Raw genomic sequence first — 22,663 nt, 5'->3', positions numbered from 1 at the left:
TCGATAAAAATGCGTCTCGATCTGTGTATTTTTTTCTTCGATTCTTCCAAAAAATTAAAAAAAAAAAAAAGAGAAAAAGAACAAAGAAACAGCTCTCTCTTTCTCTCTCACTCTCTCTCTTATTTCCATACACGCTCGATCCCATTCACTCGCCGAGTATCATCATGTACACACTTTAAAACACAAAATACACGCGTACTTTGCTCTATCGTATTATATACCCTTGTTTCCGCGAGAAAAATTAAAAAAGAAAAGAGTCTCCCTCACTCGTCCATGCATTCTCTCATGACATTATATTCGTCTTACTTCACGTGATAGAGTGATATATATATATATACAACTCTATCTATTTATATATATATATATATATAAAATCTCTACGTGTACAATCTTATGTATATAGTCTTCGCCAAGTCTCTGGGTGACGCGAGTTCTCCTCTCTCTTTCTCTCTCTCTCTCTCTCTCGTGGCCAGCCGCTAGCGGAAACGAGCGCAAAAAAAACTCTCCAAAATTCCTCGCCTCTTGTCAACCCCTCCCCGACTCGTTTATAACCCCTCGTTTCGCTTAGGTCGCTGATTTTTCTTTCTTTCTTCTTCTTCTTCTTCTTCTTCTTCTTCTTTTCTCTGCCTGTCCGTCTGAGGTATATTTCCTATATTTCTGCGTGTATATTGATGCGGTGTACAATTAATCGTGATAAAAAATAGTAGTCCTAGCTCGATTAATTAAAAGATATCAAAGAGTTTGGAGTATGTTAGCCAGGTGGTCGTGAAAAGACGTGAAATCCAAGAATTCATCCTCGAAATTATTTCCCCTGCACGCGAGAAGGAGAATAGAATGGAGATACAAGAGTATATATATATATCCTTTGATCCTTAAATCCACATCCCTCTTTCTAGAAAAAGATGCTTTGAGTAGCGTTTGTTACAGGATTATTATCTTTTCATTACCACCCCCGAATATTCCGCGTGTCAATCCTGGAAAAATAAATATCTCGGTCTCGAGTTTCTTCTCTCTCCCTCTCTCTCTCTCTCTCTCTCTCTCTCTCTCTCTCTCTCTTTTCTATATATATATATATATATCTCGATCGATGCACACGAAACGAAGGGTGAAACGGAAGCTCGACGACGATGAATCACGACGTTGACGAGGTTCCCGTTAGGGCGGCGAGGCCGTGGCTCGACGTCCGTCGATCGCGGCCGATCCACCAGTGTCGCACGGTGGATGGAGGCGGCAGTGGAAAGGCGGTTCTCATCGCGCGCCGTTTCACTTGGGCACGCGATAGTAGCGCAACACCAGGTAGCCCAGGGTGCGGAATACGACGAGGAACGCCAGGAGGACGGCCGTGTTCGCCCAGAGTGGAAGACCGGAACCCCTGGCGCCGCCCTGGCTCTCGAGGATCGCCGAAACGGGTATCGTCGTGGCGTTCCTGCATTCCTGGAACTTGCTTGGCTGCGAGCATCTGCGCAAGGAGGGCGTATGTTGCGGTGTTGGTTCGACAAGAAGTTGGGGATTAGGGTTAATTCGAGTTAATAAAATCGTCGCGTGTTATAGTTTGAAATTAGGATCAAGATCGGCTTGCGAGGGAAAAGTTTCGTCATCAACCCTTTGCGCTCCAATGGTGACTCTCGATCACCACTCGTTTTTTTGTGGAAAAATTATTCATTTGTGTTTGGTTCTGTTTTAAAATTCTTAAGCTGTGTAATCGTGTAATCTTGTAAAGCGTGGAATGATATAGCGTCGAATGGTTGGATTTTTTTTTATCTCAAATTAGTCAGACCGATAGAAATATTGCTTTCGAAGTTTTTAGTAAGCATGGGATACGGTGATGAAATTAATCGTTAAGAAATTGAATTAGTGAGGAGGAAAATAGAGATGTAATACACGAAAAAGAAGAATAATAGACAAATCGTCAAAATATCAACAATATAGACTTTTAATATTCAACAACATTCTCTTTCTTTGTTGCAAAGATACACAGAACAACATTGAAATACAAAAGTTTTATACGTTTTAATTTCTATTTAATTGAAATCGTTTTAACCAAGAAAATTCACCGAGCGAAAAAGGCTTGAAGCGCAAAGGGTTAATATTTTTATATCAACGATTTTCTTTTTTCAATAAACACCATCGAATTGTAAACGATCCTTCTCGAGCACGTTTTTGCAAGGAAAATAGCGAAAGGGTTACGTCTCGTAAGCGCAAAAAGAATGACCGCAAGTTTGAAATTAGGATCTGGGAAAATTCGAAAATTCACTCGTGTGCTTACGTGATCGGTTCGCCAACGCCGAATTCCAGGATTTGCATGTTCTGATAGGCATAGTGCACCATACTCGCGTATCTTGCCCATGCCAGCCACGGTGGGACCGCCGTCGCCAAATAACCGCCGAGCAACTGCGTCGCGAGCGTGTAGAGCGCGGACGCGGTTATGCTGACCTGCAGATCCAAACAGCATGCCCCGACGAAGAATCCCACGCTCTGCAACGAAAAGGGAAAACGTTTCTGCACGACGATTGCAGCGAAGGATCAACGAAGTCAACGATTTATTATTATTTTGCATCGAAAGAATTAATTTAATTGAATTCAGAGTGACAAATATTGAAACGAGAACCTTTGAATTTTTTTTTTTTTTTTTTGGAAAATTCTCTAAATCATTCTTTGATTTGCACGCGTGATATATTATTGGAAATGATATGACGATATAATAGCGAAGGATAGACGGGGGAAGGAAGGTGTTTTCTCGACGGCGCGTCATTTAAATTTGGTCGCGGTTGAACTTTAATCGATTCGATCGGCCGGCATTAAACACGGTTGTGAAACGGCCGAGTTACTCATTTCCGTGAATAGGTAGGTGGTTTTGAAAGTAAATCGTGGCCGCCTTTCGTGTCACAACGCGACTTACGATACCGTGGGTGGACAGTGTCGAGGGCTGGGTCGATCGAAGGGGGGGGACGATAAAAATGCGATAAAAAGGAAACCGCGAAATTCCGTTTCCCTGCGACTGGAGAAAATTTCGATCGCGACACCGTGTTTCTATTAATTTCAATCCCAAATAAATTTGACGAGTTAAATACGAATCGAATACGATAATAAACTTTATCATTTTATTATTATATTAAATCAATCGAAACATTGTGCTCGCGTCGGCAAGAAGCGCGTTTCATATTACTTCATTGATCGATCTTCGAAATAAAAAAGAAGAAGGAGGGAGGAGGATCATCGTGCGCGTTTCGATCGAACTGGAACCAGTTTGAAACCGCTAAAAAAAAGGAGAGAGAAAAAAAATCTCGCGATGGATCGCGATGTCCTTGGATCCGAACCATTCTTTCGTTCGATCTTACCGACCGAACGAAAGGAAACTGGGGGAGATGTTGTACCTGCGCGACGATGGTGTTGAGTAAGAGGAACGCCAGCAGGGTGACAAAAACTGCCGGACTGTGGAAGCCCAACATCGGGTAACTAATGATATGGTAGACAGCGGGCAACGTAATCGTAAGCGGCAACTCGCCGACCATTTTCGCCAAGTAATAGGCCGAGAGCCGATACGATCCTGACAGCCGCTCCTTGTTGATCACCTCGCGTTCCGGAGGAACTGGAACAAAAATTTCGTTTTCGTTTCATCGATCGAAAGTGAATCCACCGAATCGATCGAGCAATTATGCCCTATAAGTAGAGTAGATCAGATGCGTAATGGGTTAATCGATCTGTCGAAAGTTGGAAGGATGAAGAGATGTTTCGAAGCGGAGAAGAAGAGATTCGTTTTTCGAAGAATTGTGATTTTTATGATCGAAGTGTTTGCGAAACGTTCTTCGAGTAAGTGGCGGGATTAAAGAGAGCATTTTTCCCCTCTGTCCTCTCTCTCAGGGCTATGAAAGGATACATTGATGATATACGCAAATATGAGTATATTAGACCTTGAATGTATCAACATTCGCCTGTTTAATTGCCTGTCGAAGAGGCTAAACCGAGTATCGTAAGACAAGAGATTAAAGCGCGTATTAAATATCGAGGTGATTATAAGATAAATAAAACTTCTTTTGAAACATTTTCGTAAGCAGCTCGTAAAATAACTCAAAAAAAAAAAAAAGAAAAGGAATAAATTATATCGAAATATAATGAAAAGTTTTATATACACGAATAAAATAATTAATACGTTCGAGAAACGCTTTCGATAGAAACCAAAAAAAAAAAAAATCCTATTATTCCTGATTTGAAAAATTCATTTCTTTAAAAAGAAATCGGCCAAAGAATTATCGAACAGAAGAAATTCAATCTTCTCCAATTGCTGAGAATGATACCGAGAATCTTGAGGGAGGAAAGAGAGAAAAACAAAAAAAATAAAAAAAAGTCAGGATGAACGACTGAGAGATAAAAGGGAGAGGAGGACGCTAAAATCAGTTTTACAGCTCGTCGTCCCATTCTCAAGTTCGTTTTTAGTGTCTAGCCGCAGCCATTTCACTTTCTACCGGGGGATAAGGGACAATGACTGTAAAACGACGAACCGTATGGCGACTCTAGCTAGCCTCGCGATCGAGTCTATGGTCAAGTTATGCGCCTCCTAAAACGGTCTAGTGCCTATTAACTTTTCAATTTTATTAACCGTCGTCCTTTGTTCGTTTGTTCACCTGAATTCCTTGCTCGCGTCCCCTTTTGTCTCCTACGTTTCAATTAGGTGAAACTTTAGCTTTTACGACGCGCGAATCTCGAGACATCACTTTGATCGCGATTTCTCGTGATCCAATATTGTCTGGAAGTTGGACGATGACGAGATTTTTTTTACGAGAAATTAAATTTTTCTCTTTTAACAATTCGTTTGTTACGCGATTTATTTCGAGCAATGAAAATTGGATAAATTTTCCGTGAAAAGGGCGCAAAAGGGAGTTGCGGTTTTCTTTTTTTGCCGGCGAATTTCTAACTCGTTCGTTTATACAGTCTGATTCCCCTGTCTGAGATTCGTCACGGTCGTTTCGAGCTTGGAGCAACAGTCGACAAAAGGGCCTCAATTGCCGTGCCGGATTGTAAGTGGGTCACGGCACGACCTACATACTAACGTCTTGATTGACCGTTCCTCTGGTCCTTTGCAAATCTTTGCAATAAAAAAAAACGCGCGTTCGGCTGAATGGCCGATTCAGAGCGTCACGTCGTCGTCCCTCAATTAACCAATCTACCTCATATCTGAGACTCTACGTGTGTTGCGCAACCACGTGCACGGTGGCGTGCCACCACTACCTGACGAACTTTGGACCTTCTTTTTTCCTTACGCCTTAGTTTTTCAATTCGTTTCGACGTGTCGTAAAAGAGAAGAGAAGTTTTGACGAGTTAATGTTAAAGTTGTCCATTTTACCATTTTAAATAAACGGTAATTTTAAGAAGAATTTAATGCGCTCGAATAAGAAATGAGAGATGAAAGAAAAATTTAAGGAGGTAGCCTTTAAGAATAAAAGAAATAGAAAAATAATTATCGTTACGATTTTCGCGGTAAATTTGAATAAAATTTGAAAAACGAGAGAAATAATAAGAGGAGAAAAAAGATACTTACAACTGGAGAGCGCACCGAAGTGTGCGAACAGCATCCAGTACGTGGTGCTGAAGAACATCCATCCTTGGATGTCGTGAAGTGCCGCTTCGGTTCTGGGAAGTCTTAGCCACAACAGTCCAGCAAGCAGGCCGAGAGCTATCGTTTGAAGCCAGTTGAGACGAGACAGCATCCGAGGCCGTGCCTCTTGAAAGTTTCTTTCTGATAATACCTGAAATCAATCAAGGATAAATTCGTTTTAATTTAATTACTCGAATATTACTTTACCCTATTCGAAATTTTTAATCCATCATTTCGAAAGTATTATATTATTCCTTCGTATCGAAGTAGCAACGATTTCAATCGTATATTCAAGGTGATTTACAAAATTTCCCTTGGGCAGTGTGAATCTTTATGAACAAATTCCAAAAAAAAAAAAAAAAAAAGAAACTGAAAGTAAATGCAAGAAGCAAATTTTCATTGGATACTTGGAAATATCAAAGTTCACAATCTTGATCCCTGCTTGGTAGTCAAGGATCAAACAATTTTATAATTTTAAAAAGTTATCGGCGATTATCATTATATCTGGGAATACAAAAATTCTCTCGATTAAAATTATCACATTTTATCCTTTTATATCTCATCTCGCATCCTCGAAAAAAAAAGAAAGAGAGAAAAAATTATTATAAAATTATTATTAAAAAAAAAAAAAAAGAAGAAGAATTCAAGTACCAACGTATAATTCAACGTGACCAAATTCGACAAAAAAATTTCTTTCTTCAAAATGTCAAGGAAACAAGATCATTCTAGATATCGCCGCGCGGCGGTTGATGAGGTATTATCTTAAAAATTGAAGGAGGAGTTGTAAGGTTGAAAGAGATACACGGCTTGATTATTAATCGGCGTGCTGCTCGCTATAACGCTGCCCCCGTGCTCGACAATGTCACAATGCAAGGTTGCTCGGTACACCTCTTTGGTGCAGTTCAATTATATCAAGCGGCCGTGAGGAAATAGAACGCAAAGTTTCACAATGCTGGTTTCGAAGGACTCTTTAAACTGCAACTATATTACGCTGCTTAACCACGGTTCGATATCGCATTAATCGCTCAATTAACCGAGCCGAGGATCTATCGATCCGATGCTGCAGATTCACGAAGAGGTTCTAATCGAATGCTCGTTACTCGTTCAACCATGATGCCACTTTTCCTTTCTTTTTTTTTTTTAAATCATGAGAAGAATAAGGGGGAAAAAGTCTCTTAGTCAATGTCTCTTTTAATTTTGACGAAAAGTTTACTTATATCCACAGATATTTTTACATTTCGTAAAATGGAACATTCATCAAAATTCTTCCAGCATAATTTATTCCCATAATTTTTCGATTTTTCGAGAGAAAAATGTGAATGTCAAACGGTTGGACTTTCACCGTCGTGGACAAAGCTCGGGAAAAACTGGAGGGAATAGTCGAATCTGGTAAAAGTGACGCAAGTGGCGAGATGCGTTAGCACAATCGACAGGCATACCGGTCGTTTGTAATTATCCGGATATGGCGAATCGCGTAAACGTGGCCTAGTTCTCTTTTCTGCGTGCCGCGATCCTCTTTAAACCGAGCTCTTTCTTTCATCTCTTCCGAAATCGCGAGCTTAGGGGAAAATTCGTGGGGGAGATCTCTCCAGAGCGAAAGAATTTCTCGAGTTTGTGAAAATTAAGAATTCGATCGAAGTTGGAAAAGAAGGATAAGATTGATTCCTTTTTTTTTTTTTTATTGGAGGAAGAGTGTAATTTGACAGTTGGTTCGAAGTTTTTCCGATCGTTGATTTTGTGGAAAATAATGGAAGATTTTTTTCTTTGGATTTCTTGATTCTCGATTTTAAGAGGAAATTTGATATTTCAGTTGGAATTTTTCTTATTGTTATCTGTTGGAAAATTATGTAAAAAGTGGATGCGCGTCAAAATTTAATTTGAAAAATAATTTATCGAATCTTCTTCTACTTCTTCTTGAAGTCAATTCCATTTTCGTTATCATTTAGATATTCTTTCGATACGTATTGAGAAATTTTTCCTAGAGATCGATTTCAAAGTGAATTTCTTGTTATCCCGATATAATTGATATTAATTGAAATTGATCGATAAAAATTTTTCGTTTAACGAATCGAATATTCTTCCTTCGATGTCTTCCTCCCACGAAAAATACAATTACAATTTGTTGATTCCATAAATTAGTGTATGCAAGATGTTTTAAATTGATTTTGATAAATTGTCTCTCATCCAAATGACTTAAGAAGTCGCTTTTTCATTCGTTCCGTTCCGTGAAATAAAATGAAATCGCAACTTGTTGCCGTCTTATCCAATCCTGTTATCTTCTCGAAACTTGTACCGCGGTGCTCGCGTTGTTGTTTATTTCACTTTTCAAAAGGCTTATCCCCGAAGCTTTGTTTCTTATCTGGAACCAGTTTCAGAAACTTGTACTCCTCTTTCAAACATATATCATGATTTATGATAAACAATGCGAAACAGCCATTTCACTCGCTTCTTCATCGCCTTTTCGATCCGATCATTTTTAATTACACTCTCTCGTACGTAACGCTTGTATTTTACCAAACGCGTCTCAAAAATCTGAAAAAAATCAACTGATGAGATCGCAACTCTGTAAAAAAGTAATACGAATCAACCGAGTTATTCGAATTATTCTTTCGAGAGTGAAGAAAATTTCATCGCAGAAAAACGAAAGAAAACGAAACGGAAAGAAAATTGTGACGAAGGAGAAGGAGAAGAAATACCAAGCAGAATGCTATCTGGAACGACGTTGCGCCTAGCTGAAGATAAAAGACTGGCTACGAATTTTAAAATGCCTCGAATCCCGATGTCATTTCCATTTCCCTCCCTGTTTCATTTATATCTCTGCATACCGTCACACCGTTCATCTGAATTTTCATATTGCCGTTGCATGCTCTATTAAGCGCGCAATGCGATCGAACTTTTTGATCTCTCCTTCGCCGATCCAGCCGCTTCTCTCCTCCAATTCGAAACCGAGGCGTTGTTTCCCGAGGAGATCGACGCGGTTGCCCTACATAATTTCCAACCGCTGTTCACTTGGCGGAATGTGGCCGTGTGACGGCCATTTTTCGCTTAAGCGCGAAAAATTTCTCTCCTTTTTCATTCTTTTCCTTCGATCTCACGATCCTATCCACCCAATGGAAATTTATCTCCTTTTTCCTCTTTCGTGTTTCGTTGTTTCGAAGGCGCTGCTTGCATCGATTGGATACTCTTCTTCTTTTTATTTTATTTATGGAGATACATTACTCCATAAGCAACGGATAGGAATTTTTTTCGGTCGAGATTTATTTAAATTTTACTTAAGATAAGATATAACGTTTTATTTTGATCTCTGGCTGAACATCGTGTCGAGCGCGTTTGTTGCTATAGCGTGGACGAGTGGAAGGGAAAAATATTCAAAATGGCGCGGGAAGGGAAGTGAAATCGGAAAGTTAACGAGAAGCGGAGCATCACGCGGGACGATCTCGTGACGATTCTGTTTTCAATTGCTAAACTGACGTCACTACTTCTCGGCAAATAACGGAACCGAAGTCCGGTTCATCTCGTTCCCTAACGATAAATGCTTCTTCTCAACGTTTCTCGGCGATCTTTGCTCCTTTTCCTTCGAATTCGTCACGAATTTCATTTTTGTCCACGATATCTTTAAATAGTAAGGGATTCGATCGAATTTTTTCGCGAAAAGGATCGAGTTTCATCGGAAATTATTTTATTAAATTATATTTCGCGTTTGAAAAGTTAGAAAAAAACAAGTGTCTTATTTCACGCGATGCAGTTCCAACGTGGAAATACAATATGTGGAAAATACTCACTTTAAATTGCGACCAGAAACTGGTGGGCCACTGCCAGGTGTAGTCATCGTCCGCAGAACTGGCGCTGCTGCTGGCATGGCTTTGTGTGTCTAACCACAGCGTACGACCTTCGTCTTCTTTCACTGTAAATCATCGACGAAAGATGAAAAAATGGTGGAGGAGAACTCTCCTAACTTTTTCGAATAATCATCATCTCAAAACTACAAACGGATATAGATAATAAAGAGATAATAAAGAATTTTTAACAATCGAGAAAAATCTCTCGATTCGAAAAACTGATTAATGGGCGAGCCACGCGTGGTCGAACGGGTTGTAAAAGTGGAAAGAATCGAGGGAAATCACGATCGGGATTAAGGAATAACGACGAGCAAAACGTGTCGGTCATGTTTTCTCCTCAACGTCTTTCCCCCGGCGATCGACCTTTGCACGCGAAAGGGGAAGGGGAAAAACGAAAAGAATCATCCCCGCGGCGAAAAATCCCCGTGTGTTTATTGCTCGACAGCCCATTTATAAACCGTTAATCGATCGACGCCTGGAGGAACGATCACGTTAACCGCTTAACAACGATTCATTCGGGTCGGAAAAATCGGTGCCTCGATCGCGCCACGAATCGTCGAATAATTCGGAAAATAATTTTCCAATTTGATTTTCTAAACCTGATGTGAACGAATACGTTTGGGATCGTGTTATTCTGCGTCACGTGTCTGCGGATTTTTAATTTCTTTATTATTCACATTCGTGAAAAGGAAAAAGAAATCATTTCCAACGATGATTCGAAAGAAAGGAGAAGGCGGAAAAAATGGATCGAAATTCGTGGAATAATTTGGAAAATAATTTTTATTTCCTCACCTGATGTGAACGAATACGTTTGGGATCGTGTTATTCTGTGTCTGCGGATTTTTAATTTCTTTATTATTCGCATTCGTAAAAAGAAAAAAGAAAAGAAATTATTTCCAACGATGATTCGAAAGAAAGGAGAAGGGGGGGGGGGAGGGAGGGAAATGGATCGAAACTCGCAGACACGTTGACCCAGAAACAGGCAGAGAGGAGAAGAGATGCCGATCCCCCGAGTTTTAAGCGGCTGAACCGGAACCGCAACTATTCCAACCCGATATATCCGCGATAGCCCCTTGGCGTGCGGGGACCGGTCGTGCACTATGCAATACCGTTGTGGCTGATGTGGTGCTCGTGATAATGGATCAGATGGTCGCAGAGCGGATGTTGGCTTGGGTTGTAGTCCGGGCGAAGTTCCGGCGGGCAGTCAGGTCCCTGTCTCGCGTTCCTCGCCGCGGCAACGATGCGCTCCCGAACCTCTTCCGGCCCCTTTATTTGCTCCACTGTTGAACGAGATGGGGAATTAATTTGATTTCGATATTCAACCGATGATTCGAGCTTTTTCTTTTTTTTCAATGGAGAAGATGTTTTGGTTAAATGATAATCTGAGGCGGGATGGGACTACTCACGTATAAAATCAGCGGGGTTGTAGTGGGGGAGCAGGGTGAGTCCGATTGTGGAGAAAAACCTGCCGATGTTCGCCGTGAGGCCGTAATACGCGACTTGGCCACGGCTCAGCAGCAGGATCTTGCTGAAACTGTGGAACATCCTCGAGCTGGGTTGATGCACTGTTATCACTATGCTCTTGCCCTCTTGCTCCGCGTACTTCTTCAGCCGTGAAATCAACGCCTGTGCCGAGTGCGAGTCCAACCCGCTCGTCGGTTCCTGGATTCGAGTTATCGATCGTTTTCAATATCGTTGTTTTCCTCGAACAAATGTCTTTGAGAACGTTAATTCGAGAATTTTATTCTAAAATTCTTTTTAAAAAACACCGCGTTCAATTCACTATTCGCGTGTAGAGAATTTTTAAAATTATGTTATATATTATTCGTAACATGGAGAAACTTACGTCGAGCAACATAAGCGAAGGATTGGTGAGCAACTCGCAGGCTATGCTCGTCCTTTTCTTCTCGCCACCGGAGAGTCCTCGTTTCGTGTAATCTCCGATAACTGAAAAAAGAAAAAAAGAAAACGGTTAAACCAGTCTCTACGCATTCCCGCGGTTAATTAATATATAATTGAACATGTATGATCTTTGAATATTTGGATAATAATTCGCACAGAAAAGTATTGGTGTTTGATCTTGTTGGAAAGGTATCGTTTTATTACGATTTATTTATGGAAATTACAATTACGAGTATCAACACTTTACGAATCTATTCGAGAGAGTAAAAACTGTCGAGAGTATCTCTTGTGAAAATTGTTTTCTCAAAACAGTGTATCGAGAATGAAAGTCGTTCTCGAACGTTCTCAGTTTTGAATTCGTCGTCCACTTGAGAAAAGAAATATATTATCGAGAGCAACTCTTGAAAGTTTCATTCTTAAATAGATTAATTTCGTTTGTGAATCCGCTTTCGTGAATCCTTTGGATGATGGCGTTGGTTTCCACGAACCTGAGACACGTTTGAAATATAAATTTGATCGACGAAGGTTTTGGAGATAATCGAAAACCATTTAAAAATCATTATTTAAAATTTTATCGATCGATATTTCCTTCGGAATAACTCGCGTGTAATAATTTACTTAAAATTGCAAATTTTATATTTTCAATTCGATTAATTCATCGAGCAACTTGCTAATAAATTTTTGTTTCTTTTACAAAACTTCCATCTTAAAAATATAAACGGAATGCGTTTCATATTGAAGAAAATAAAAAATTAAAAAATGTACTTTTAACAATAATACTCATCGAATGGAAAGAAATCGATTTGATAAATCGATCCAATTATTTCGTTTTTCCAAAATGCATCCTAGAATTAAGAAGGGTCGAAAGGAGAAACGGAAAATTCCTTCTCATTTATAACGATATTTCCGCAATTGCCCATCGATCCCATTTCCCGAAATTGATCGAAACTCGATATGAAATTCGCCGGATCACCGGTTAATAGAAGGAATGAATGAGTGAAAATTCTCCCGTACCGCGGATTCTCTCTCCGATCGAAACGTAAAATTGTATTGTCCGGGTTGCTCGCGCTTTGTCGAACGCAAAAAACGACGCGAAATTGGATTACGTACGCGGCAAACCTGTGTGGCATTCTTGTGCAAAGAAGAAAAAAAAAAAAGGAAAAAGATTTCGATCGATAGAGTTAATCAACGATGAGACACACGGGTCAAACCTCCTCTCCGTCGAAATGAAAGGAAGAAAAGAAAATAAATAAAAAAATAAACGGAGAAAAATGATTTTTCGCATGCGTGGTTGATATGAAACGTTGGATTGGTATCCAATAAAAGCATTATTCTCGTTATCAGAGATCGCTTTTCGGAGCTGCACCTTTCACTTTTTCATTGATTCGGTAATTTGGATGAAATGGAAAAAAAAAAAAAAAAAAATACGATGCTCTTTTGTTTTTTCATATCGTAACTAAATATCACTTATTGTTTTTTTTTTTTTTTTTTTTTTTTAATTCAAGTTTTATATTTCCAAATTTGATTTCAATTCTTCATGTGTTCATTTTTAACGTTGGTTAGTTTTTCTGGAAATAAAAATTTTTGTTTTCTGAATAGTTTAGTTTAAAATTCGAAGATTTTTTTTCCATTAGAAATACAGAATTTTAGTGAAAATCAATCGATTTTCAAAGTTGTTATTGGTAAAAAATTCGTAAACGAATCTCATCTATTCGGAAAGCAATCGAATTTAATATCTAATCAATAATTTCCGCTATTTGTGTACGAAAAATTCACGGAACTATCTTCCATTCACGAGGATTGTTCGATTTTCACTCTAGAAGAAAATTTTTACGATTTCTATTTCATTCGAACATTCTAATTACTAATTATTAAATTTCATAGAATTAAACATGAAATATTTTTTCGATATATCTTCGATTTTAATATCACTCAATTAAAAAATTACTTTTCGTTTTTTCGGCTAAATTTCAAAATTCAAAGGATCGTAGCAAAAAAATCAAAGCTGAAATATCATGTTCTCCAAAGCGTTCGAAACGAAAGCTGTAAATCTTAAAAAAAAGATTTCAAAGAGGATTTTCCAAAGGCGGCCAGAAACGTTCGCGAGCACGTTAACGCACAGAGCTCGATAACAAACGATTCTACGAGCCTTTAACGGCGAAAGATGAATGAGTTACGATCCCGGAAATGGCGGATCGAAATCGCCGGAACAACGACGACGACTATGGCGCGACGACCGTGGCTCGCCCCGTTTCTTACCGGTGGAAGTCGTAAATTGCCACTGGCATCTCGTTCGCCGCCCATAAACAAATTACGGCGAATTTATACGTGCTCGCGAGGCGAAAGATCGTCCCAGTTCCACCGCGCTAGAAACGTTTAATCTTATCGCTTGTTGGAAAGTGAATATACAGAGAAAATTGCAAAAGAAGTCGTTAAACAGTCGTTGGAAAAAATTCTCGTCTGTGTGCCCTATCGTCACGTTTCTCTTTTTCCATCACTCTTTAAAAATTATTTAAACGAAACAAAAATTTATGCAATGATCGAAGCAACAATTAAATATTAAATTCGAAATGTTTCGCGCGATAGATCTCCATCAATCGTTGGAATTGATACTCACTGGTGTCTTGGCAGGTGGCGAGGTCGAGGACCTCGATGATATGATCCACGCACTGCATCTTCTGCGAGTGCGAGAACGTGTCCGGAAGCCTGAGCCTCGCCTGGTACTGAAACATACACGCAGCAGAAACATCGGATAAGATCAAAACAAACAACGAAAACGAATGAAAGAAAGAGAGAAAAATTAAGGGAGGGGAGGGAAAAAGAAGAAAAAAAGGGGAGAGGAGGAGAGAGATCGAGGCGGGTTAAATTGGCGAGGGACGAGTGGTTAGTGGATGGAGAACGACGATGGAAGATCGGTATCTTTCGGATGGACTTCACGGAGAGCGGGGGCCGCCTTTTAGTCCAAGACACGGCCCCGTTTACGCATTAAACACCAATGTAAGCAAAACCGGGCGGCGTGGACGTGCATTTCCGTTTCGTAACGTCCAGCCCACTTTGTGTTTATTATTACCATCTGACACGTACCCCCGGGGATGCACCGCTCTCCGCTCGTTAATCTCCGATCGTTAAATCAATTACGATAACGTTGCAACAGCAATCCTCCTCCCCCTCCCCTCTCCTTACGAAACCGACATTACGGTTTTTAAGGTTCGCTCCTTTTCTTTTTTTCTTTTTTCTCGTCGAAGATTTCTTTTCGAACGAATCTTTGCTTCTTTTATTCCATTATTCTATTGTTTGTTGTTCGTTTTCGATTTGAAGAAAGGAGATTGAACGGTAGAAAAGGGAGGGAGAAAAAAAGGAAAACTGTCCTTCTTTCAAGGATGGTTAATGATTCAAAGGAGAATTGTGTAACGCAGGAAACCGCGAATCTTGTAACGAGAGAGGAAGTTTCGTGTCACCGTGCGACGTGCCACACCTTCGACAGCGCGAACGGGCCACCATCGTTCTTGGACGGCTGTGCACGTAGCGGCATGGACTTTCCTCGCCTCGAAACGCGTTCACGCGCGCGTTTGATAATTCGGGGACACGCGAGGCCAGGCCGTGTTGGAGCCGAAGGGAAACGTACGGCCGCTGTCGCCTTTGGAATTCCATCGCGGTTGAAATTGATCCGCGGTCGGCATGGAATTCACGTCGCGTGAAAATCGAAGAGGAAATGAATTTCTCTCCCTACAACGTTCCAGATTTATAGTTATTTTCTAGGGGGAAATGGGGATTTCTTGGTTTCATTCTTTTCTTTCGTTCTTGTGTTCATTTTGGGTCCTTTACTATTTTAATTTACCTTGAAATGTGACGCATAAAATGCGTCCATAACTGAAAAAATTTCGTGCATCGAAGTTAAATTCCGTAAAATGTCAATGGAATATCGGTATACATGAAAGATCTGCGAAAGCTGTTTTTGCATTGTCCATCCATCCAAAATATCAATATTTCGGTATAGCTAACTTTTGTACGTTTGTTTTGGCTCTTAAGAGTTAGATTAAAAAAGTTCCTTCCACGAATAATATTTACACCCTGTATATTTTGAGCAATTTGTCGCCCGCATAAATCTGTCAATTAGGATCGATCGTTTCTCGGCCTCTGTCGAGATTACATCGACTTAATATTTCTGGTCGAATGGATGGCTGGAATCAGGCGCTTCAATGGTGGGCTTTTAAAATTCTATTATGTGACTGATTAATAGTTCCACTTAATCATTCGAGGAAAGTATGCGCAACTATATAAAACGGCCGATAATGGCTCTCGACGCGGTTGGTTAAGTTAAATCAATGTAAAACAGCCAATTAAACAGCCCATTGTTTCCTGGCCGCCTATTTGAAATTCCACTCGAACGAAACCATTAAGCCGCTTAATGAAAGGAAATTCGATTCTCGTCTCTCCCGCCATTTTGCCGGATCCGCGCATGCGCCTGGCCGCCCGCCAAATTCATCCATTTTTTAATCGCGATCCAACTTCTTCAAACTTGTTTCAATCCGATCTTATCCAATCGCAATTGCAAAATGAACGAACCGAGTAACGGAATAAAAATTTCTTCGTTAGAAATAAACAGAGGATATGGAAGAACGATACGATACATAAAGTTTGGACAAATATACATGAACGTATTAACCGATACGTTGACGAATTTCTCTCGCGTTAATTATTTCCTACAACACGATTTTTATAACTTTACGAGCACGAGACACGCCCGTTAACTCAGAAACACCTTCGAAAAATTCTTCGAATCCTTATTCAAAAAAAGAAACCTCGTCATTTCGACGAAACCGCCAATTTCTTCCCGGTCATGTCGGTTCGTCACGCGCCGGCGATCCATTCGAATCGTGTGCACGGGGCTTAAGGCGAATCCCGCCGCCGCCGCCGCCGCCGCGGTCGACACACCCTGCCTTGGCCGCCGCGGACGAACGTGCCATTTTCTCGACAGCCGGGAGTCCGTTACACAAGAGGATCCGTTATGCGGAGAGAGAAAGTGGCGGCCGACGATATTTCGCTGCGGGTATAGCGGTCGTCTCTCGGCCAGCGGGAAACTGGACCGCTCCAGAACGGAGCTCACGACCGTGAACGTCATCTCCTGCTTTCCACGACGACCACGACGACGACGTGCTATCGACGACGAGGTGAAAAGGGAAAGCGAAACGATTCGTAGAACGGCTTTTCGAGGAATTTATTTTTCGAGTCGATCGAAAGGATTAGGTTTGGGGAATAATAGCGGAGGGAAAGAAACGAGGATCGATATATAATTATTCAGTTATAGATATTTAAGTAGTTTTTTAAATATTTTTTTGGTTGCGTGGTATAAGATATTGTTGAACAAATTAGGGATACGTTCACGTTTTTTGTCTTAATAATAACGAAGGATTAAAGAATTAATTAATAAGTTTGTTGAAGATAAAATTGTCGAAGCGTAATTGGCGAGATAATTGCATCGATTTACACTTTCAAACTTGAGATGAAAATAAGACGATAATAACGAACGATAGGAGAAGGAAAGAAGAAGGAAGGAAAAGTAGAAAGGCGAGAGAGGCGTCGTATATGCGAAAAGTGATAACGATTGGAAAGCGTGTTGGCGTCCCACGTTATCACCGGTAGGACTGGTGTTCCATCGGAGCGAAGGAGGAAATCGAGAGGCGGCTACGAAAGGAAACCCGCTTAACGGTTAAGAAACTGGCCGGGCGGGCAAAAAAACACGTGAACGGAAACGGAGAGAACAATGCACCGCTGGCGGGAGAAATGAAAAGCTGGCCGAAGGCTGAGAAACTGAAAATTGGGACGAATTGGTCGCTAAAAAAGAAAACTGCGCAGAAAACGAGCGGGAAAAGGAGTACGTACGATCGCTGTTACATTGTTATACCGAGTGTCTCGTATTGAATCTCTTAAAATCGAAGACAGATTAAAAAAAGATTTTATCGATTTCCTAATAACGAACGAATTCAAGAATTGTTTGCAACTTAAATATTTTTATTCGTTTTCTTCTTCTTCTTCTTCTTCTTCTTCTTCTTCACGAAGAAAACGTCACTTTTCTCGGCAAAGAAAACACGGCGTGTATAAGAAGAAGGAACGACGCGTGTAAAGGCGCGTCCATAAGTGCGCGGTGACAGGGGGCAGGTCGTGATGGAGCGAGAGAAAGGCACGAAGAAGAAATACGAGAGCCCGCGAAAAGAAAACAACGTGACGTGACACGTTGGGAAAGAGGGGGAGAGGAGAGGAGAGGAGGAGAGGCGATGGCAGCTTTAGCGTATTATGCACGTAGGGAGACGGCGCCGAATGTTTTTGAAACACGTAAGACACGCGCTCGACGGTTCACTGACCGAGTTATGACGTCACCACAACTCTCTCCCCGTCTCCTCCCCTCCTCACGTTTTTCTCTTTCTACCACCCTCTATTTGTCACGGGGCGACTCCTGTCCCCCTTGCCGTATAATCGAGAGGCCAACGTCCTGTTGGATCGGTTCGTGGTGTCGCATATGCACGCACATGCATGTATTTATGATCCGTGCGTCGATATGACAAATCTCTTTCCATCATCTTGTATAGGACGATATTTTATTTTATTTGGTGATTTTAGGTTAAAAAGTTGGTCAAAGTGTAGCAATATATAGTTTGATATCGATATCGATAGAGACTCCTCGTACGATTGAATTCTATCTGATTGAATTGTTTTTCTTGGATTCTTTTTTTACTTTTATTGCGATTTTGATTTTCATGTAGTTTTACTTCAGTTTAGCGAGTGTCTAGGGACTTTTTTGGTATTGATTGGATAAAGGGTAAAATCTTTTTGAAGAAGATTGAAAAATGTTCTTTATTCTTAATTTTTTTGATGATGAGGAATCAGAAGGATCGAGGGTATAAAAATTTGAAAAGTACTACAAAACAACCGTACAAATTTTCGATATTATCGAAAATAATATGAATCTCCAATTTATCCTTATCCACTATTTCGAAACACGTAAAATACTAAAACCGAGTCTCCCCAAGTATTCCCTATTTATACCATCGAAACTAACCTCAAAAGTTAATCCGCCATATTTCTCAACACCCTCCGAAAACATCTCGCTCAAAGCTAAACATCCTTTTTAATGCCAAAACCTGACAAGGAATAAACTTTGCCAATTCGTTAATGGGTGGCTCCTTCTTGCTCGTTAAATTCGCGAGAATGGTACGCGTTCGTTGTTTGGCTCTTGGCCCGCATTCCACACGATCCCAACCTCGAGGTCTCCTCCTAATTTTCTACCGTGAACTTTAATAAATTTCGCGCGGAACTTGGCACACGGCGTTCCACGAGGAAATACGAGGAAACACCGACACGCCAGAATCGGCCGCTTCCTGTTCGGAAACGAGTAAAACTTTTAACTCGTTGAAATTAAGAATCACGGTTGAACAATTTATCGTTCGATCAGAATAACCGTAGTTAATCGCAGCATCGAATTATTCGAGGTTGCAGAGTCGAAGAGTGGCCAAAGTTACAACATGTAGCTACGTTATTCGAGCATTTTATGTAACTTTATTCGAGATTCGGATCAAATTAATTTAGTTCCATTAATTTTTCACTCCGTTTCGAGTAATTTCAATTCTGCCTCTCAATCTCGCAAACCGCCCCCGCCGTGATCGCAAGTCTAGCGTGTCTGACTATGCCGGTCCGCCTCTACTTGCGCGTCTGCCACGTAAATATGGAGAATTTACGAGTTTCCTCGGCGATGAGGCGTTTCATTTTTGCGTGGTCGGTGATTATTCCTTACCTCGAATCGTTCTGTTGCACGATTTTTCATTTTTCCACGTAGGTCGAACGAACGTTGAACCTTTGTAAAACGCGTATAAAACTTTCTAACACGAAATGAGTAAAATTTTAATAATTTATCAATATTCAACGTATAACATCGAACAACCGTAGATTAATTGTAGCATAGAATTATACGAAGAGTAGTAGAGTCAATTATTATCATTCGAGTATTCGTTTAATCGATTGATCAACTTTTCATCTCTTCTTTTCGATTCTATTTTCGTTCGAAAACAATTTTTCCTGAATATTAATTAATCATCGTCAAATTTAACTCGAATCTTTTCGAGTTTTAAAATTAATAATTTATGAACACGTATTGAAAAAAAAACTAGAAAAAAAATTAAGATTTACATTTTAATTATCGCTAGAATTATTCGATCGCATATAATGGTCATCGATGCGGATCCAATTAAAGAGATTTATTTAATCGAATTTCGCCCGAGCGTGGAGAAATTTTATTTGTAGAAATTCTATTAAACAAACGGTCATCGAATTTTATCGGAATCCATCGAATGGAGGATTTTTTTTTCAGGGTCCATTGTTTTATGACATGACCGTAGCTAGAGAAATGGACCACTTTTTTGCGCGCGCGCGCGTGTAATGGCGTTCATGGATGCAAATTCGATGGGTTGTACGACTTGGATCGGTCTCGTTTAATGGGAACCCGTTTTATCGTTCGATGGTAGGAATTTATCGGCCCGTATTATCATGCGGAGGGAAATATTTCGATTTTTGCCATTTGACGAGAACGGTTTTATGGAAATTGTTCCTCGTTTTACGAGAAAAGATTTCGTCACGGATAAGTAAATAAATATCGAGTTCTTTCCTTCTTTCTATTTGATTATTTTTTTTTTCTTTTTATCCCCAAACGACTCTCCTAGTTATTTTCACGTTGTACCGCCATTATTTAAATTCACAATCGTTCTTCGAAATTTTGGATGTGAAAAGGATGTGAATAAATATCTAGTTTCGACGAGATAAATAAATATATGTATAATTTTCTAAAAAAGTCTTACCTCGAGTGTCTGTCGTAACGTGAGATCGGGAAAGAAAACGTCTTGCTGTTGCACGTAACAGATTCTTCTGCGCCATCTTTTTGTCAACCTTTCACGATTCAGCCAGATTTCACCCCCGTCCAAGCCCACGCGGCCTGACAGGCAGTTCAATAACGTCGTTTTGCCGCAACCTGTTCGACCAATAAATAAATAACTTGTCATAAGTTCAACTTCACAGTTGAATTAAAAATCCTAATCCTAACTCGACATATATTTATCTTATAAAGGTGAAACTCGATCTGTTATTTCTTCATTTTTCTCAAATATCAAATTCCCCTCTTAAAATTTACATTTCTCAGAATAATCTCCTCGTTTCGAACACACACGCAAAACGATCTGAAAATCGAAAACACCTCTAAAAAGTCTCGCCAGATCTCCAATCAGGAAAGGAAACAAACGAGAATGGAAGAAAAGTAGATTGTGGAATCGTTGTATCCGAATCAATCGAGGGAAGGGATGAAAGGTGGCGTCTCGAGGTACCAAACACCGTCACGGGAATTAACCATTTTGTTTCCTAAAATCGTCGAAAGGTACACGGTTTTGGGAATACGCTCGCATGCCCGGTCTCTCGAGACGTTTTAACGACACAACGACGTGGAACGAGAGGAGAGGTTGCTCGATGATTTGTACTCGCGTGTACCCCTTGCTTTGCGCGGTTGCTCGCAACGCTTGTTAAACGAATATCGAGATAAATGTCGCTCGTTACCGTCCGCGGATACCGCCAGAGCCAGGCGCTTTTCGTGCCTCGTCGCGGTTAAACATAGAAGAAGAGCCGAGCTTGGATCCATCCTGAAGGATTTTCGAAATTGATTTCTCTATTTTTCGTGCGATTTTTGTACTCTTTTTCCTTTTTTTTTTTCAGTGTATTATGTAGTAGTTTTGGATTATTTAATTGTTAAGTGACCCTTCGTTGAACCGATCCTTTGAACATTTAAATAAATAATATAAATGTAGATACAAAGTTTTTACCTTTCCTCTAAAGATTAAATTATTACGAGATTGACAGATCTATCTTTGAAAGAGGAAAGAAGTAGAAATCTATGTAAGAATGTTTTTCATTTATCCACATATTTTTTCAAAAGATGGAAAAAAACGTTTACGATTGTTTGTTAATTTTATTTCCCCCGCTCTTCTCTTCTTCCATCGTTCTCAAACACGCGGGATAACGGTGAGAACCCCGGTGACTTATTCAATTTATCGCGACGTGTTGCTCGAATTCGCCCGAATTTTTCGGGGCCCTCGAGGCTAATTGACCGTTTGTTCCGCGGCGAGTTCTCGCGAATGCTGATGACTCGATCGTATTTCCATGCCTCCCCCCCTCTCCTCCCTCAGGCGGACAATTTCGCGGCAGTTTGCGTCATTCGTTTATTTCGCGTCCTCCTCCTCGTTTTGGCCGTGTCCGCGCTCGTAACTCGTCCGTCCTCCCCGCCCTAGAGATCTATTTGGGAACCGGGTTCAACGTTGCATCGTTCGCAACCGAACGATGTTCATCAACTATGACTTGTTTCGTCCGTGGCTGGAAGGACGGGTCGCACGAATTTAGCTTCTCGCGCTACTTTTGCTTGGAGAATCGTGATACAAATTCGTATCTCGTTCGAAGAGAAGAAATATTAGAGGATCATCGATCCAAGAGTATTCCCTCGAAGCACCAACTTGCTAAATGAAATATTTCCCGAATATATAAATTATATACCGCTCGTCTATTACACTTCGATCGTCTCAACCACTCTGAAATCCGTCCCGAAGAAGATCGCGTCCCGTTCCCCGGAAAAATGAGACGAAATGAAACGGGGATATCCCTCGATGCCCAAATCCTCCCCCAACACGGACTTTATCTCCTCGAATCAATTCTACCCTTCCAAAGGGGAGGGCGGATAAACCATCGAACCCCTCTCGAGACCAATCTGTCGCGGGATTATCTTCGAAGGAGGAGGAGAGGGGGAGGAAGATTCTTAATCTGGCGAGTGGATCGATCGTCTTACCTGAAGGGCCCATGACGGCCAAAAGTTCGCCGGGTTTAACAACGCCCGAGACATCCCGGAGGAGGGATCGTTTCTCCTTGACCACCTGCAACCCCCGGAAGATTAGCTGCACCGGACGAGAATCCAGCGGGTACACCAACTGCAACGCTGAGCTTTCCACTCTGGAACAAAGGAACGAGGAACGTTTCATTTTCTCGTCGATTGTTTTCACATTTTTTTTTTTTTTCGATTTTCGATTGAAGATTTTGAAAATTTTGATTTTCACTCGGTCGTAGTCGAATCGAATTTTAAGTAATCAAAGGTTGGTATTTTGATTCTTTTTTTTTTTTGCCGATTTTCGATCGAAGGAAAATTTCGATTTCGTAGTCGAATCGAATTTCAAGTAATCGATGGTTGGTATTTTGATTCGGTTAAAGGGTTTTTTTCGGTTTAGTTAGGAAAGATTGTAATAATAATATAAGA

At 40.5% G+C, this 22,663-nt stretch overlaps 1 protein-coding gene and 1 long non-coding RNA gene across 2 annotated transcripts in view; one reads left to right on the top strand and one right to left on the bottom strand.

Moving 5' to 3' along the window:
• E23 (ABC transporter G family member E23) lies at positions 1–22,360 on the bottom strand. The gene is made up of 11 exons (XM_086913945.1): positions 22,202–22,360; positions 20,181–20,350; positions 13,952–14,057; positions 11,279–11,379; positions 10,839–11,094; positions 10,542–10,712; positions 9,376–9,497; positions 5,537–5,744; positions 3,375–3,589; positions 2,267–2,475; positions 1–1,459 (listed from the first exon to the last, which is right to left on the bottom strand). The coding sequence occupies exons 1-11, from the start codon at positions 22,212–22,214 to the stop codon at positions 1,264–1,266; spliced, it is 1,767 nt and encodes a 588-aa protein (XP_086770071.1). The 5' UTR covers positions 22,215–22,360; the 3' UTR covers positions 1–1,263.
• LOC105736958 (uncharacterized) overlaps positions 1–22,663 on the top strand; it is a 57,182-nt gene that overhangs the window by 15,124 nt on the left and 19,395 nt on the right. The window lies entirely within an intron of this gene.

The sequence above is a fragment of the Apis florea genome, unplaced genomic scaffold (assembly GCF_048593485.1).
Source record: "Apis florea isolate Af1SG1 unplaced genomic scaffold, ASM4859348v1 contig_3517_pilon, whole genome shotgun sequence".
NCBI lineage: Eukaryota > Metazoa > Arthropoda > Insecta > Hymenoptera > Apidae > Apis > Apis florea.
The sequence above is the reverse complement of the archived record's forward strand: the minus strand, read 5'-3'. Positions and strand labels throughout refer to the sequence as shown.